Source organism: Macrobrachium rosenbergii, chromosome 13 (genome assembly GCF_040412425.1).
Source record: "Macrobrachium rosenbergii isolate ZJJX-2024 chromosome 13, ASM4041242v1, whole genome shotgun sequence".
NCBI lineage: Eukaryota > Metazoa > Arthropoda > Malacostraca > Decapoda > Palaemonidae > Macrobrachium > Macrobrachium rosenbergii.
In genome coordinates, this window is record NC_089753.1 from 22,721,049 (window position 1) to 22,740,596 (window position 19,548).

Genomic DNA, 19,548 nt, shown 5'->3' on the forward strand with positions numbered 1-19,548 from the left:
CACGCCAGTCTGATTCACGCTTTCCTATTTCCTCGTTAAGTAAGTTTGAATTCTCGCTTACTTCTCCACTCACCAGCAGGGAGGAAGTTCCGACCTGAAAACGGTTGACGAGCCTTTGGTTTCCATCTCCCACAAAACTTCTAACTAGAAATGCTTTTCCGTTGGAATGTGAGCTCTAGATGCTCAAGTGCCCCTAGAAAGCTCTTCCCCCACGAGTGCTCCCTAGATTTGTTCCCTGCTGTTCTAGAACTGCCCTTTTTCTTCTCCCAGAGCCCTACTTCTAGATATGCTCTACAGCTGATCTGAAATCATATCCCGACCTTTACCACTCCCTTCTCATCGCCGCTTGTTACAAAGTCTCTCTGATTAAGCCTCTGTTGGTTTTATTGGGCAATCCAAATGTTTTTAATAAACTACTAAGCACTGTTGTTGTTTCATTTAAATTAAAAAAACTAAGCTGACTGACTGAACTTGAAAAAGAAACTGTATTGTCCGTTTTTTTTTGTAAGGTTTAAGTAATTATGCATGTGACCCATAATTCTAGGTATTGTAAGACGAGATTTGGTCCTAGAAAGATTTTTTTTTTTTTAGCAATACTTAGAATCACTAAAGGACCAAGTATTCTTTTACAACACTCAAAAGGCACAAAAAAGTGTTATGCCAAGTTAATGATGTGTATAAGAATAGGACCATTCTGTTACAAAGCCAAGAGTGATATGAAGATGCGCCAGGGTTGGACTGGCCTTTTACCAGCGCGGGCTCTTGCTTCGTGAGCTGCCTTTATGTTCAAGAAGCAAGTAGCACTGAATAACTCTGAATATAAGCAATAGAGCAAGAGTACGCACACAAATACACATCGTGCCACTGACCATTTTATATAAACCCCAAAAATTGTTCAGATATGTTTTCCATTCTTTCCACATGGCCAGAACACTCTGATTCATCTTTCCTCTGAATAACCTTTTGTTTAGTACTTCAACATATCGCCATACTGTTCTCCCTTTCAGTTCCTTCTAAAGTTTCCCTTTACCCCTCTCACCCATTCCTGTGGAATCTTTCCCCAATTCAGACATACCTTACAGAACCTGGTCTGCCACTCAAGTACGTTACCACCAACTTAACGCCACCGCTAACGTTCAGTTATAACTGTGCAGTTATGACTGCGCAGGTAGAACTGAACGTTAGTGAGGTCAGTTTTGCCTGCACAGGCTGACTGTGCAGGCATAACAGAACATTGCGGCAGCCTTCACTGCAGCGTCTTGTGATCCCATCAACTCATGATGTCTTTCCATTCTTAAACGTCGTAACTCTCCTTCTTACATCATCAACAGTAACCTCCATAAGTATCCACAAACTTGTACTGAATCTTTCCTTTCACGCATCATTCAGTAAATCTTCAAAGTACTCACTCCATCGACCCAAGACCGCATTCACTTCGGAGAGCAACTCTCTGTTTGCAACTCTCCTTCTGAGATCAATTTGACAACAAATTCCTGCTTGCATAACAGTTCTTGTTCACCTTCTTCTCTTCCTTCTTTCATTATTTTCTATTCCTTTCTCACTTTCTCCTTGCCTACCGTATCTCCCTCCTGCACAGCCGCACAAGAAATCCTCTTATGTCATGCAACTGTACCTCACGTACTCCCTGGTTTTCGTCTCCTAAACCTTTCATTTCGTCATTCCACCATTGACTGCTTTTAGTCCCTCTGTTTAGCCACCTTCATCCAAAAACACTCTCTGAGGCCCATTATAGAATTTCACAAACTATTTACACAATCCTTCTGCTTGATGGGTCTTTTTAACATTAATGGCCGTATATGCCCTTTTCACTTTCTCCTCATCTAACTCACCTCTCTTAATTACATTTACAGTCATATTTTCACCTCTTTCTCTCCAACTTGGACCTACATCTCTCTTAGCTTTCTTTTCATCAATCAAATAATATTCAAGTATACCCCCAGCCTCTCCATTTCCTATCATTGCTTCCATCAACAAGCTCATCCATCTCCTCTGTATTAACACACAACTTATCAGTCTTTTCCTTGTTATTTTCACTTTTCATAGGTATACTTGTGAATTTTCTTCTTAGGAAACTAGACTTTCTCCATTCTCACATACTCTAGGAACTCTGTGTCTGCCAACAACACCATCTCTCGCTCTCTCGCCAACTTTTGCATTTACCTACCTAGCGCAACCACATTTCATATTTTCCAAGCCCATCCTGACAAAGATTCAGACTCTTCCTAAAAGATTCCCTTTTGCTCATTCTTCTCCTTACCTGACCTGCAAACACTCACTGTCGGACCTTTTTAAAAACTCCTAGACGGTTCTTGAACTGACACGTCTTTTCTCTTTCATGCGTCTTGAGAACCTCCCTGACAGCACGAGTGCTAAACCTTTCATAGTACGGCACCTTTCAGCTACCCTAGACACGATCGTCCAATATCCTTCCTATTTCTGCACACACTCTTCTTGGACCATGTTAAGATTAGCGAACCCACTCACAGCAGGGTTCGCTATTCTTTACAAGAAGATTACTGGGTTCGTTGTTCTTTACATGGGAATAATCGGGTTCGCTGTTCTAGACATGAACACTTCAGTACCAGACATTTGATCCCCCAGGGGGTAGTATTAAACAAGGTGAAATACATTTGACCCCTGGAGGCTAGTACTAAACACAGCAAAACGGTGTAGATGAATTACTGTTGCTCCGTGTTTAGTACTAGCCCTCATGTGGAACTGGAGTTCGGACCAGAAAGGGTTGACCATTCTTTACATGGGGATCACTGGGTTGGCTGTTCTTGACATGGAGATGTTGGGTTCTCTAATCTTGGCATGATCCCTGTTCTTTCACTTCTGTTTCACTGAGTGCCAAAACATCCATCATTTTCTCCTTGAACAATTCCACTATTGCACATTTTTTCTCTTCTGCACCACATCCACACACATCCACAACCCCAAGAGTTAGTATTTTATTCTTTTTCTTGTTTTTTGAAAACCATTCCAGGGTATAGAGGGCTGCAAGCCCAACAAACCCAGACTTTTGGTGGCTTCCGCACTGTGTGGTTGTGAGAATGCTACTATTTTCTTTGGGAGGAGTCCCACAAGAGTGTGAAGTACGGTAGCCATTGATCCCTGTGGGAGGCCTCATCCACTATTTATGGGGCATTTCCTATCACAAAGGGGTCCACAACTATTTACTTAACACTCCTCTGGCCACTGGGATCTCCAAACACTGCAAGTGCCCAGGTTGCACTGCCGACTAACACCATGGTAAGTAGACTGGCCTGACACTACAAGCGAGAAAGGCTCATCTGCCATTCAGTAGGCATTTCCTACACCAAGGGTTTCACAACCCCTGTAAGGTACTCCTTTGCACTGGAATGAGGTGTACTGATTATGGCAGCAGGGTGTGTTTAGTACCACATATTTTCACACACACACACACACACACACACACACACACACACACACACATATATATATATATATATATATATATATATATATATATATATATATATATATATATATATATATATATACATATGTCACAAAGCAATGGTCATCCATTCTGAAAATACGCAACGTACAAAGAAAATATCGTTTGTCAAAACTGTTTCTCGAAGAAGCGATCACACAAGACAAAAAATAACGCAAATTCCTCTACGGCAAAATATTGGACTATGATCCTTGATTGCGAAAGTTTGGATAAAGTTGTTTCAAAAGAGAGAGAGAGAGAGAGAGAGAGAGAGAGAGAGAGAGAGAGAGAGAGAGAGACTATCAACAAACTTGGCGTTTTCTTCCCCCGGATCAGTATTGACGAAGTGCTGTATCGAGTATCGACATCTGTGTGTGTGTGTGTTTGTGTGGGTGTATGTGTACGTATGTGTGTGTGTGTGTGTGCGTGCGCATGTATGCCTTTCCCCAGTAGGCCGATGAAGGTCAACCATCAACTCGATCGGCGGGACGTTCCACCTAGACCGTCAGAACACTCTCTCCTATGCTTTGCTGTTGACGTATAGACAACACGGTCGACACTAAGTGGCGGTGTTAGTTAGTTAGTTAGTTCACTAACTCACTAAATAAATAAAGTAAGGGTTCTCCCCCCGCTTTCTATCTCTCTCACTCTTTTTACAGCTGGACGGAAGGAAGGAGCAGCAAACGTTATTAGCTAACTCTCTCTCTCTCTCTCTCTGTTCGTGACGTATTTTGGAAGTCGATAAAACAAATGAAGTAAAACTACATTTTGGAGTCTCCCCCTTTTTTTGTTGTAGAATTCATTGCATGCATGACTCTTTAATCAATTTATTGGATGTTACTTGTAAATGAAGTTTCACTCTCTCTCTCTGCATACTCACGCACACGCAAGTGTGTGTGTGTGTGTGTGTATATATATATATATATATATATATATATAATACATAGCATCCAGATTATTTTATCTTAAGTGATAACAAACATTAACTTTACCTGAGAGCACTGTACAACTTCGTCAATTATTTTTTAAAAGAATAATTATAAACAAACCAGTATCTCAGTTGGTTTTCAATGAGGCATTAAGACAAACCAAATGAAACACGTCAAGGAAGCCTACATAGATATATATATATATATATATATATATATATATATATATATATATATATATATATATATATATATATATAATATACCATAGTGTTTCAGTAACTACAACAGTTCGCTTGGCAACTGGCCTGGTACTACTACTACAACATCGTGTGCCGCCTCACTTTGCGTGGAGTGTGCGCTTCACACGCGACAAGTGCAACTGGTTAGTGGTGACGGCTATAACTTCAGTGATTTTTTTGATTGAGAAGTGAGTTTTACACGTCGATTTTGGCAATCTCTGGGTCATACTTCCGTTTCGTGTGATCCACCCTCTTCAGGCTGAGTAGGTAACCGCCGATATGGGGGGAAAGAGTGATACATTTTGCCTTTTATTCAAAAGCAAAATGCTTGCGGTGCTCTGAGCCAAGGTTGCAGCCCAGGAACGAGGATTGTCCGTGTTGAACAGGTTTGATGACTGCCATGAACACCGAGATATTTTTTTCGTTACCATCACCGTTATACCTTGTTGAGGTAACCTGTAGTATGGAGGTACATACATGCTTGGAAGTGACATCGTCTATGTTCTTTCTTTGGTGCTTATTAGGAAAATGGCCCGTCTTGGGAATGTAACGGCCGCAAGGGTAGACTTCAAATTTACCCAGACAAAAAAATAAGAAAGTTATCGCTCTCTGCAGTTATTTTTGTTTTCTTTGTGTGAAGATAATGTAACCGGCGGATAAGATATAAGGTAACCGGGGGCTCGATCAGCCACGTAAAACTGCTCGATACTCGATAGTCATAAAAAATTCAAGTCGACACCGTGCAAATCACTAGGTGTCGAAGAAGAAGTGAAGAACGGACAGCGTTTGCGAAGCTTTCCAACTGCTGTTCCTCTGCAACCGAGAAAAGGATCGGGAGACATGGCGGGCAGGAAATAGCTGTTTATCCTGCACATTTATCAGTGGTGTAAAGTGTAAATAGGAAGTCGAAAGACACTTCAACGCTCACCTCAGTAGCCCTGAAGTCCTTGTAACAGAATAACGACAGCTTTCCTTTAGCGTCAAATATAACTTACATCTTTGTAGAATTGATCGTGAAAGTTTTTATTTTTAAATTTTTTTCTAACCTCTCAGCCATTTTATTCGCTTACCTTTCTCTTATGATAAAGTTAATCCATGAATTTGGGGAGATTTGAAGTTTACTGACAGAAGACTGGAAGATATGACACGACTTTTTCCTCCTTTCTGATCGGTTGTTATGGATGAAATTAGCCGTCATGGGCCGCGATCTGAGATAAATGCCATCAGAATAGTGATTCCTGTTTCACACACACACACACACACACACACACACACGTAAAAAGGCAAGTAGAATTTCTGCGTACACGTCAGCTTATTCGGGTGCCATCAGGTCTCAAAGAACCTGTGATCTGTAACTGACAACGAATGGAATTTGAGAGTAACAAATGACCTGTAGCTTATGAAGTGACGCTTCAGGACGACGCAAGACAAGCATCCGGTTTCCGTTGGTTCGCGGGCATGTGTCGGACAGACATTTTGCCTTGAGAAACACGTGTTCAGCGCGGGGGGGGGATGTTCATTGTTTTTTAACGTTTTGTCTCCAGCCCAGTGGCGTAGCTGGCATTCCCTCAGTGGGGTGGCCTAGGTGGGGGCTAAGATATTTTTTTGGGGGGCCAAAGAAAATTACAAAAAACTAATGTGCCAATTCTGTAATTAGTAAAAGATACTATTTTCGAAGGTATATATCCATGTGATCGAAGGATAATAATAGTATTGGTAATTAGTAAACCTGCATTTGAAATTGATAGAGCTCAATTTTCAATTAATTGTCAACTCTTACTATATGCAAATGTATCAAATACTGTAATGTAAATTTCCTCACAACCTTATATTCAACACTAACCTCATTTCTGTGATCAAGTTTTAATTTTCAACCACAGTATAATATCCTTGTCATGTAAATATTTATCTTAAAAAGTGTATATCATCAATGACTACTTTCAGTCACTTCATACATAAGTTGATAACATTTAGTTGGATCAAAATATCATGAACAAACATGTCATTTGTGTTAGAATCCTATAACTATAAGTCTGCTTTTGACCACCAAAGAGTTGAAGTTTAGCCACAAAGGGAATTTCAACGCGGGGGCGGGGGGGGCGGTGCCCCCAGCATCTGACTAGGGGACCCGGGCCTCCCCATATAGGGACGCCACTGCTCCAGCCTCCCTCAACAAAGAGGTCTGTGGGCTTTGGGCTTTTTCAAATCAGGTGACTTTTGAATGCCATACGCTGCTGACATTGTTCCTACTAGACTATTTGATCCTTCCAGTGTACTGTACAAAACTTGTTCATCTCCAGGCATTTTATCAGTTATATATACAAAAAAATCGTGGTTTCCATCTTCTAAGTTTCTTTATTCCTGTCATGTGAATCAAATGATCCTCTTCATATCTTTTATCCATGCCTGTTTTAAATGTTCCACTCAGCTTCATCTTTCTATTGACCTATACTTCCTTTTGACATGATTTTTTCTCATTTTCTTTTCACTTATGGATATTCCATCAATAATTGTTTGGTCTAGACTAAAACCAATGCCACTTCCTGATTGCCTGGCTTTGTCAGCCTCACCGGATCTGTTGTTACAGGTATTCTCTCTTAACTCTTATTGCAAGTCTTCAAACCTCCCTGTCCATGTGTGATTACCCAGCATGCTGTACTTTGTGTTCGTCATCTCCTCCCTGAAATTTGTGTACATACACCTTTTGCTTTGGTCTGTTCTTTGTACCTCATGACTCATCCAGTACCCAAGGCTGCCTTCCTGTTACCCTGCGTCGTAACGCTGCTTTTCTAAAGGCCTGTTCACGCTGGGAAACGTTGTTTGGAAGCAAAGTTTGCAAACAATGCTTCCTGTCCAGACCCCAGTTGTCGTCAGGAATCTCAGGATGCCTGCTGGTGCAGTAGCCTCTGTGTTTTACTTGGAGAAAGAAGAAGAAGAAGTTGGGGAGGAAGTTCGTAGAAAGGGGAGCGTGTCATGCTGACTCGCTTCTGGCGGAATTGAGAGTAGATGGAAAGGGTTTTAACGATTTCGTTCGAATGTGTACATATGTATTTGCACATACCGGTGTGTTTATGTGTATGTAGATGTACAAGTATACATATATATAAGTACGCATGTATAAGTGTCTATATGTGTTTATATATATGTATGTATATTTATGTATACATACATATATATATATATATATATATATACATATATATATATATATATATATATATATATATATACACATATATATATACACATACATATATATATATATATATATATAAACCATGTATATATACATACACGGAAACACTAAATGTTTTCCATTCTGGGTGGGAAACAAATATACGGTAAAAAGTGTTTCCAAACAGTTTCCAAACTGTTTGCAAACTTTGTTTCCAAACAATGTTTCCTAGCGTGGACAGGCCTTAACAGATTAATATACATTCTTCAAGTTAAACCAGTCACTGATTGTCCGGTTCCCCTCAGATATGGTTCCTATAACTTCAAATCTATCGTGAGTAGATGCCAGCATCCCAACGTTGTACTGGGTGCTTTTATTTGCAGCGCAAAAACTAATAAATTACATCTCATTCTCGTGTGCAATCTCTCCCAGCCTTTCTGATCCATTACAACCTCGATACCTTCATTGTTCCCGCAAACTTTTACATTCATACCACCAGCAACAGTTATCATGCTTCTTTGTGGCATTTCGTGCACACCATTCATCCCTCATTCTTTCAGCAAGTTTATTCTTTGGTACATATCACCATAACACCCACGTTGCACTGTTTTGACTTATGTCTTTCCAAGAAGTAATCTACTGCGCATTTCCTTCAAGTCAGTCGTTGACTTTCGAAAATTTGGTGATAAGATCATGCCTACTCCCTCTCTCCCAGTTCTGTCTCCCATTCCTTTGTACCGTGTTTCACAAAGAGCTCTTGAATTCGTTTTTTTGTCTGTTCCTGGATCCTAATTTGACTCGGGGTTCTTGGGTTCCAGTTTCTTATTTGCCATTCATCTTTTGAATTTATAAACCAAGAGATTCGGCGCTACTTCGGCTTGTTATCTACGCATCACCTCCGAGGTGCTAGTGCTAAACATGGCAGAAGTTCAATGGGACTCCGTGTTTAGCACTAGCCCCTCTGGGATCAAAGTATTATAAACGAGTACACCCATTTCTAAATTGTGTGGTCGACAAATTATATTAATAAATTAAATGGTATCATTGAGCCAGGGGCTAGTACTAAACACGGCGTCCCATCGAGCTTCCGCCATGCTTAGTACTAGCATCTGAGAGGTGATGAGTAGATAACAAGCCGGAGTAGCACCAGAGATTCTTAGCAACCCCATACGCCCAGAGTTGGAAGGTATTTCTAAATTGTGGCAGAATCCACGGAGTATTCGGTGGCTAAATACACTCAAGAATAACCATGCAGTTCCTTGTAGTGCGCAGTTCCAAACTGAATACACTCATATGACATTTATATAGTTCTTTGTGTGGGAGAAGAGAGCAAAGTTAACCTAACTCAGAACTGCGTCTTCCCTCACAAAATGCATTCAGACTTGACATACAAGTTTGCATGTAGCATATACCAGTTGAAGTTGGGAATTCTGTGCAACTCTGACTTTTGCATATTTTGCAGGCAACGGCTGGGGAGCCGACATAACGCCGAGGCAAAGGATGTCAGCAGGAGAGACAGTAAGTAGATATCTGTATAAATCAAGTGAATAACCATCAGTTGGGTTTTACGATAAGTGATTTCTTTAGGAACATACAAAATTGGTTTAAGTGTAAACTATAAACAGTCTGCCATAATGCTTGTCAATTTATTTTAACATTCAATGAGAGACAAAAAAAGAAAATCTTTCCTAGATAGTGACCCCCAAGGGAAAAATTTTTAACCTGGTATGTATCCACCTTTGCGGCATGTTTAGTACAAGCCCGTTGGGGATTATGCAGAAACATAAAAAAAAGACTAAATATCATAAAGATAATGACCCCCAAGAAATGATAGTCCTAGATAACAACCCCGAAAACGCCTTGTGGTCACCATCTAGGAAAGATAAAAAAAAGTCGACCTTGATCTATCACTCGTACTGTGCTCAGTTTTCTCTCTCACGCCTTAAGTCATAGTTCCTGTCTTGTTGAGACTTTAGTTTCCGTCACTGCCATCTTTTTATGAAGATGACCCAATTTAGTTTGCATTCTCATGATTACTCAAAGTGTGATCTCGTATAGCTCATACATCTTCACTTATATTTGAATAGAACAGTAGCCTACAGTGACTTTCCCTTTGTGGAATTCATTTATCCTCATCTTTTCCTCTTAGACGAACATCAATATTTCACCAAATTTTTTATACTGGAAGTAACCGAAAAACTTCTTTCTTAAGATTATTAAAGTAAAGTGTTACTCTTAGCTATCTGCCTCCGCCATCATTTTCATTTTTTGATCCATAGGTCATGGATTAGAAAAGGGAATTATATGGGTAATCCCATCTTGTTGGTGTTTGCTGTTGAAAATTTTTAAGTTTTTGTCCTATTTTCTTTTCATCAGAACCCACTTATTCAAGAAGCTTACAACGATGGAATAATCAGATACAGTAATCAAACATTGAACTATGAATGCGTATTGTGCAACAAATCAATGACAGGGGATGCTCCACTTGCCCAGCACTTAGAGTCCAAGAAGCATGACGAGGCCGCCTTCAGGTATGCTATTAGTCACATAAGAAGCTGTCCCAAGTCGCTAAAGAAGTTTTTCACTCCTGAGATCAAGAGAGCAGTTGAAGAGGGGACCATAGAAGTGTCACAGTCACCAGAAGGATTTTATGGTATCTGCTGTAAAGCATGCAGCAAGGACTTGAATGGATATGCCCCTCTCACTCAACACCTAGTGGGAGCTGACCACAGAAAGCAACTCCAAGGAGCTCAGCTTAGGATACCCTCCTTTGTGACTGGTGCAAACAACAACAGGTTGGAGGAAGCCAGATCCGTGACGAGTCCTTTAGTAGCTCCTGGGTCTGAGAGTTTTGTTAAACTACCACCCCGACGATTAACCCCAACATGTACTAGCACAATACCTAGTACCCAAACGACCCCGATTCCAACCCTTACTTTTAGAAATGACCAGAAACATGTACCGAATGGAACTTCACTATTAGAGCCATCTTATCCGAGGCTTCCAGAGCCAGTAGGATTGTACAGAAGCCAGCCCTCTCATAGAGAGACAAGCCCTAGCAGGTTTCCAACACCCCTGTCTCCTATTCAGCCAATAAGTCTCTCCACGTCTGCAATAAACAGCCTCCCCAAGATTTCCGGAAGTAGAGAAGCTACCTCTTCATCACCTTCGACAAGACCTTCACTGCCTCTCATTAATTCAGGAGCGCATTACCTGGATCCGGTAAGGAAACCCTACAACTTTTAAACTTTGCTTGAATAAAAGGGCTTCAAAAGACCAATAGTTTATTCAGCAGATTTCCTCTTAGAAATCATCTCTTTTGCTTTAATTTTCTTTCTGTTATGGTTCTGATTAGAAATAAAAATAATATTTATAACTGTTACAACAAATTTACTACGAAGTGAAATGCTCATGCTAATATTTTTTATAGACAAGGATATAAAAATTGGAGGATAATTCCAGACTGTAGAATCTTAGAATGCTAGCATTGGGAAGAATTGTCAAAGAACTGTATCCATTCCAGTGACAGACAATCTTGGAAATTCATCAGGTTACCATTTAGTCTTACCTTGGACATTGGTATTAATCTTTTGTCTTGGAATTGTGACCACTTACAACCTTTAGATGCAAGTGATAACTGCTTTGACCTCTCCAGCTAGTGACCTGTTACGCTTATTTCTACAGTAGCTTAAGCCTTTGAAACTACTCAGTGCTCACCTTATCCCTAATCCTCAGTATCCATTAATGGTCATATATCTTCTTCACCCCCACCACTGTCCCTAACGCTTCTTCTCCAGCGAGTTCTGTTGAGAGCATCTTTGTCCACTAGTCCCTTCTCAAAATCTTCCCTCACTTTATGAAGCCATTTAATCCTTTGCCTCCCTTTTGACCATCTACCCCACAAGTCCTTTTTTTTCACAAGAATTTCCAAGGCTCTTGGCATGATTTGGCATAGGGACCCAGTAGCAAACTAGCTGCTCGGGGCACCACTCTTCTCTGCAAACTCTCATCGCGCACTTCTGTGTCCGGTCTATTTCTGATGTAATTGATGGCATTGTGTTTGTCCCTTTGTAATAAAGTCACTCAGTAAATCTATTCCCTACCTTTTTCCATTTTCTTTTTTTATCACAAATCATTGTCCGTTTCTCTCGTTCATTTTCGGATGACCATTTTCCGTTATGGTGTCAGATTGCTTTTGAGGGAAATTTAGAAATTTTTGGTGACTGAAGCAGAACAAACTTGGTTCATTGCTTTGCTTCATTGCTGATTTCCTTCCTGTCTGTATCTCACACTCCTCTCCCTTCAAAATATTGACAGAGGTACAGCATATGCAGTAAAATCCATCATATTTTCAGTTTTTGGGGTGCACAGAACTTCATTATGTCAAGGAAAACTCACATCATCATGGTTGTAAACTAATACTTGTGAATTACAGGGTGTTTCGAAATTAGAGCCCCCCCCCCACCTCTACAGCATAAACTAAAATTGATATGGACAAAAACAAAAGTAAATCAGAACAGGTATTTATTTAAGTTTCTCTCTGAGTATTTAATATTTTGTGTGGCCTCCATCTGCCTGTACCACAGCCTGCATTCTTGGGGGGTATGATTTCAGCAAATCACAAAAAAGCTGAGACTCAAACTCCATTCCCTGAGCACTTCGGTCACCTCTCTTCGCAGGTCGTCAAGGCTTGGTATGCCATCATAGTTCACTGTGCGCACTTCAACACAATCCTTTAAGATACTGCCAATGTTTTCACACACATGAAAGTCAGCTACCTGGAAATTCACTTGATGAGAAGAAATCAGTACCACTGTTTTGAAGCAGCTCCTATGTCTGAAGAGCCTTGAAACATGGTGCCTTATCGTGCAAAAATGTGACTTCTTCAACAGATAACACATTTTCGGGATCTTTGAGGAAAGGAAATACTCCACCAGTAAGCACAGTTTCTCTGAAGTATTCAACATTCCATGACTGTCCTTTTTCTTTGATGATCCACATTAACTGTTTGGCTGTGAAACAAAGAAAAATTCCCAAACATTCAGGAAATTTCACAGCTTGGCAATAGCGCACATCATCACTAATATCATCCAACTTTGCAGCCCAAATGATGTCATTTTTTTATGATTTGGCTTCCTGACTGTGTAAATGAAGAATTCATCTGATGCGGCAACATGGAGAAAGTCAGCTTCATCCCAGTCTTTAAGAAATGAACCACAAAACCATGCACGGTCTTCTCTCTGTTGCCGAGTGATGTTGGGCTTGCTGATAACATGAAATGGTTTGATACCAGATTTTTTCAGCTCACGATATACAGCACTATAACTTCTCTTCTTTCCCCTTTTTATTTCTAGTTCAAGCGCCAATCTAAGTAAAGATTTTCTTGGTCTACCCACTGCCTCAGCTATAATGTCTTTTGACTCCTGAGAAAGGACTTCAGGCCTTCCAAGATTCTCACTCTTTTTGCGATGACAGTCTTATGGATTTTTGTTCCAGTTTATTTTAACAAAGGATTAATCTCTTTTAATGTATTTAGCTATCAAGGAACGTGAAATGAAGGATGCGCCAGCATCCCTGGCCTCTCTGAAGGTTATAGCCCGGATTTGGTCAATCCATGTGATTTCCTCCGAGTTGTTAGCCATGGCTGTCTCTAACTCCGTCATTCAGTCTGAAAATACAAGAAATGTAAAATGAAAAATAGCTCAATAGAAACTTAAAATAATGTATTTGGAGATAGACTATAGCAGAAAACTTCATAACTTTCCATTTGTTCTGTGGAGGGGGGTGCTCTAATTTCGAAACACCTGGTATATTCTCTTTTCATAAAAACATTGTCCTCCATTCTTTCCACATGACCAAAGCATCCCAAAACATTCTTTTCCATCCTTTTACCCTTTTACCCCGAATAACCTTTTTACTGTGTCTATACATATTCATATTTCTTACTCTTTCAGTGTTTATCATGCCTTAATATCCTCCTTCCATAAATAATTAATCTCAACAGCTAGAACCTTCTTTCTTTCATGGGCACTTCTTTTCCATAAAAGAGAGTTAGCTCAACATTCCCTTCGTACATTCCCACCTTGCCCTCCAGAGACAATTCGAGTCTCTTCCCAACCTTTTGTACTTACCATACTTTTTTTGCAATTCATCTCTTATCTGTATTGAACTGTAAGCATCTTGCCGTTGCTCAACAGTCTGAAACTATTTGAGACCTAAGTTGATTCATATTGCACCCCTTCAGCAGAATAGTGTTGTTTTTCAAGCCGTTAATGACAACGTCTTGGTCTACAACTCTGAAACCCTGAGGTATACATGCAAAGTGTGCGGAATATCTTTCACCACGCAGCAGACGGAAGATCACCTGAAGCACAAGACCCACAGGGAAGCGAGTGCCAGGCTTGTCGTATCCCAGCTGGGTCGAGGCCCTCCATCTCTGCTGGAGCTCCTGCCTCAGAATATCATAGAAGCTGCAGCTGCCTCCACCATTACTATCACAGAAGACAGTGCCTTCAAGTGCGTCTTCTGTGATACCTTAAGCAATGGAGTTATTCCTCTCAAGCAACATTTGGAGAGCAGGGAGCATCTCAAGAAACATGGTGTCAGTTCAGGGCAGCCTACTTTTCCTCACCTGAGCAATGCTTACGCTCGAAGTACAGAATGCTCTTCTTCAGTCCGGGAGCCACCTGGAAATTCGCACGCTGGAGATGATGTCGACTTTGACGTAAGTAGTTTGAAAGTAGTTACAGTAGTACACACAAGGGTACAACACTTTAGGTACCTTTTCCTCTTTTCTTGTAGCACTCACACTTAACTTACCTTATACTAAAAATCAAATACAGGGACGAGGTGTGTACTTAACCTCCGTCATAGTTTAACTGACGAGATTGCCCTATTCTGTTATAAAGTTCCTTCTGATCACTGTTCTCTGTTGCAGTGCTCCCCCGCCCCCAACAAAAAAAAAACCAAGACTGTAATTTTCACTTACGTTCGAGATTCTTTTGTAAAGCATATGATAATTTTGTGCCTAAGTTTAGTTTTCAGAAACGAAGTTGATAAAGTATGAGTGAAGTTTTCTGTATTCATGAGTCATGTTGATAACAGTTTTCTCAGAGATTTTATGAAATTATTTTTTCAAGATATTTCGAGGTTGCCCCAAGTCGGTCAGTGGCATCGCAGGGAGGAGGCCAAAATGTGGAGGCTGAAGTCACTTCGTGTATGACCAAGGTACGAGGTAGAGAGAATCAACACCAAAAACAGCAGACCGATAGAAGGCAGCATCTCTCCCGACTGTCATCATCGCACATAGAAAGAAGAAAACCCCGAGCTTCGTTTGGAGAGAAATTAATTTTAGCGGGTGCTGTTAGAAGGAGCGACATCTTTTAGAGAGGTAGGAAGTGTAAACAAAACCTCCACAAGACAGTGTGATTAAAACACTTACTAAAAGAAAATATCAAATTCATTCACTTTATTGAACGTAACTTGTGGAGGTTTTGTTTACACCCTTCTTCTCTCCCTGCCAGAAAGGCTCCCTCTGGTAGCACCCTCTAAAATTAATTCCTCTCCAAATAAAGGTCTGGGTTTCTTCTTTCTACAGGAAACGACGGAAGTCGTTAGATATGCTGCCTTCTGCTGGTCTGCTCTTCCTGGTGCTGATTCTTGCTACCTGGTACCTAGATCATCGTATAGTGGCTTTAACGGCCACTCGAACTTTCGATACTATTCCTTGCGATACCACTCGGCAGAAGTTCTGACCGGGTAGTCTGGAAACATCCTGAAAAAAAAAAAAGAGTGCAACCTCTCAGTTACTTGGCAGTGGAAATTTGGTTATGTCTAATAGCCTGCTAATAGACTAAGAGTTGTTGGTTCTACAACATTGAATGGCAATCTCACCGGGCGAGAATGATTCCATACGTCTAAATGATTTCCGCACCAAATATGGTCGCAGTATCACAGACTGACCTCAGAGTAGGTGATGTTCCTGAAAGAACTGTTTTTGGCAAGGAAATGCTGTCCCTGCAGGCCCTGACGGTCGCATTCGAAAGAGGCCTCGTTTTCTGCGTGGACAACAACTCATCCGAATATAAATGTCAAGTTTGCAGTGTGACTCTAAATGGTCTGAAAAATCTCCAGCAACACCTGGATGGCGCCAAACACAAGAAACAGGTAAGAAACCACAGTCAGCAAAACTCTTCTTTTGCACTATGGCTACTAAGGAAAAGTCTTCTCTTACCTTGGCATGCCTCACCAAGTCACTGGTTGATAATACGGTAATCTGGAATTGCTTGCAATGAATAACAATTGAAAACAAAAAGGTATTTTGATTTAGGAACACTAAGGTTGATTTATCATGGCTTCCGGACTCAGTTCAACATAAACGACTTATTTTGGACCAGTTGCAGAAAAACAGCTTCAGCCCCAGTGGTCAACCTCTCCACCCTTCTCAGAGCTCAGAGGATCCAAATACATCTAGAGAGGTAAGTATTAAGTCTCTCTCTCTCTCTCTCTCTCTCTCTCTCTCTCTCTCTCTCTCTCTCTCTCTCTCTCTCTCTCTCTCTCTCTCTCTCTCTCTCTATATATATATATATATATATATATATATACATACATATATATGGTCTCATCGATGGTTCCTCGATGATTACAGAGGCTGCTGCAAAGATGTTCTTTTGCAGAACAGTTTTTAATGAAAGTGAACTGCGATGTGGGCAGTGTTGTTATTATTGGGAGAAAATGCTAAAACCTGCATTGTTATTGAAATCACAGTTACCCTGTAACGTTAAAAAAGAAAAATCTGAAATGGTCTATCTAAAGGATTTTCTCCCACTGTCGATTTTATTGTCTTTTTTGTATAACGAGGAGCATTTCTTCTCGTCGACAGAGCACTGCACAAGTACAGCCGTATGAGGTGAACACGGAACCCAGAGGCTTTGTGTACGTCTTCAACTACAAGTTCACTGGAAAGAGGACTGACCCCAAGGAGAGGAAGGGTGCAGAGCAAGATACAGTTAACCTGGTGAAAACTTTCACGGACATGGGATATAAGGTCATCCCCTTAGAGGACATGACTGCCAAGGAAACGAGGGATTACATAGAAACAATCCGGCTGAGCCCAGAGCTGGAGAAAGTGGCTGCCTTAATCCTCTTCTTCTTGAGCCATGGAAATGAAGCTTACAGATTTTACGCCGAAGACGGGGAAATGCTCGACTTGCAACAGGACGTCTGGAGCAAACTGACGAACACTTCGTGTCCCTCCATGAAAAGCAAACCCAAGATAATCTTCGCGAACTTTTGTCGTGGCTTGGATTCGGAGATGAACGAATGTGATGCCGTGAAGGATGTCCCTAGGGACCTGGTTACTATTCACGCTGCCACAGAAGGAATAACTGCCCGTCGGAATCCTCGTTTTGGGACGCATTTCGTACAGGCACTCTGTGGGGCTTTAAGGCTCTACGCCCAAAAATATGATCTTAGGAAAATCTACGAAGAGCTTGATCCTATTTCTAAATCTCTTGGTGGAACGCAGCCGAAGTGGGAGGATAGTAGATTTAAAACTTTCTATTTTAATCCGGTGAACCCCATTTTGTCATAGAAGTGAATGAAACTGTGCCAGTGCTTTGTGTAAAGCAATTTTTTTCCTAAGAATCACAAATGACATATGCTACTGGAGTCCGAATTGCTAGTTTAATTTTTTAGTAGTTTTATTTTTATGTGCAACTAAATAAAATTAGTTACGGGAAACCCAAGCAGACGTACTATGCACTTGGAACTTTATATCGAAATAAAACGAACAGATACACTTTCCAGTGTAAAACCTTGGCAGACGTCCAACTCATCCTCAGAGAGTAGAACATATACAGAAATACTTTGAACAGCAGAACAATGAAATGTGACCGTTTGATACGCAGCATGATTATGTTTCCGAATCCTGAAAAAAGCGTGGTGTCCCCTCTTCAAATTCCATCTACTTTCTTGGTAGGAAGGGCCGCAATTCCATTTCGCCATTCCATTTCCACTTCGTAACCAGCCGGTCCCCTCTGCAAAGAAAAAAATTCCTATTCCACTTCAGTACTGAAATGCCTCCAATCTACTTCTCTGCATTAACATGTTTCCGTTCAGCTTGACGTCAAGAATAGCAATTTCACTTTCCAAGATGATTATCAAGATGTTCTCATTCCTTTTCACAACTTTAAATTATTCTCATACTGTGAGGTTAAACGCTAGTGTATGCTGATACATTTGACTTTGGTTTGGATGGATTTCATTAGCTGAAAATGACAAGATTCACTCTAAAATTGGTTCAAAGGAACAAGGCTTTATAAGTGAACACTTTCCAGCCTTTAGAACATAAGTTTTTCAAGTCTGTCTTGTACCTCTTTCCTAAAACAATGATTTACTGACTGTTATATAATTTTGATCTTTCCTACCGAGCTGTACAACACAAATAAAAGATATCATTGCTGCGAGAAGAAACTTGTTATCTACTGCTGCGCAAGTGCCTTAATTTTGATACATGTTGCTAGTTCTTGCTCTGAATGAGATCATCTGTATCCGAGACATATATTTCAGGGCAAGCATAAGACTACTGTTGATACCAAGGCAGTACTTGTATGTTTGTTAATAAAGAATCTTTAAAAATCTGACTATTCCTGACATCCTTAAAAACATTACTTAACGGTCTTTGCAGCGTCCCTTCGGCCCCTAGCTGCAACTGCTTTCATTCCTTTTACTGTCCTCCGTCCATACTCTCTTTCTTCCATCTTACTGTCCACCCTCTCCTAACAACTGATTCATAGTGCAACTGCGAGGTTCGCCTCCTGTTACACCTTTCAAACTTTTGCTGTCGATTTCCGTTTCAGCGCTGAATGGCCTTAGTTGCTCCAGTGCTTGGTATGTATGCCAAATTCTATTCTATAAATCTATAAATCAATTAAAAACCATGTGGACATTATGTCGAAGACGTTATGGACCACGATCCCTAGAAGTTGTGAATAGCACTTGTAAGGAAGTACAAAAAAAATGTAACAATTTTCTTAGTAACCCCGGTAAACACAGTATGGGTTAAGTGAAATGTGATTTGTAAAAAACAAACATATTTTAAAAACACTATAATCATTTCCAGTGTTTTTAAATATTTACATTAAAAAGAATAAAATAATAAATGATCCCTGGCCACTTATATAGAATATTAGGCTTAAGAACAAATCTGATTTACCGTCAATATTTAATAGCCTACATGATTGCAATGAGCGATCGCATAACAACCTTAACGTAGTGTGTATTGCCATTAAAAAAAACTATAAAAGTGACTTAGTTAACGGCCCATTACCATTCCTTCTAGGGAAGAATTATTAGCTAAATATTGCTTTCATATTGATGTTGGTCAGAGATTCAAATTTAGTGTGAGTATCAACTTTTGAAAATGAAAACTGGAAATTACCGAAATTCGTCCATAAGTAGACTTTCTGAGTTAATTATGGTAATAAAAACAATTATTAAGGGGACAATGATGTTTGTATATAATAAGGAAGCCTGTAGGAAATTTGACACGCGAATGTTGATCTACCAAGTTTTACCACATTAGTTAATCGGCCACATGTGAGCGCATGTAAATAAAAATAAGTTTCCACGGTACGCACTGCAATCGGCGTTGTAAGGACTAACAAAATGTGAGTTTAAATGTATAATTTTTAGGGATTAAAATGGAAAATTAATCATAAA

General features: G+C 40.2%; 1 protein-coding gene across 1 annotated transcript; it reads left to right on the plus strand.

Moving 5' to 3' along the window:
* Window positions 1-4,719: 4,719 nt before the first annotated feature.
* On the plus strand, window positions 4,720-18,465 carry LOC136845006 (uncharacterized). The gene is made up of 7 exons (XM_067114666.1): window positions 4,720-4,795; window positions 9,290-9,345; window positions 10,204-11,049; window positions 14,072-14,551; window positions 15,850-15,993; window positions 16,224-16,304; window positions 16,709-18,465. Exons 2-7 carry the CDS (start codon window positions 9,328-9,330, stop codon window positions 17,417-17,419), a joined length of 2,280 nt encoding a protein of 759 aa, XP_066970767.1. The 5' UTR covers window positions 4,720-4,795; window positions 9,290-9,327; the 3' UTR covers window positions 17,420-18,465.
* The last annotated feature ends 1,083 nt before the right edge of the window (window positions 18,466-19,548 follow it).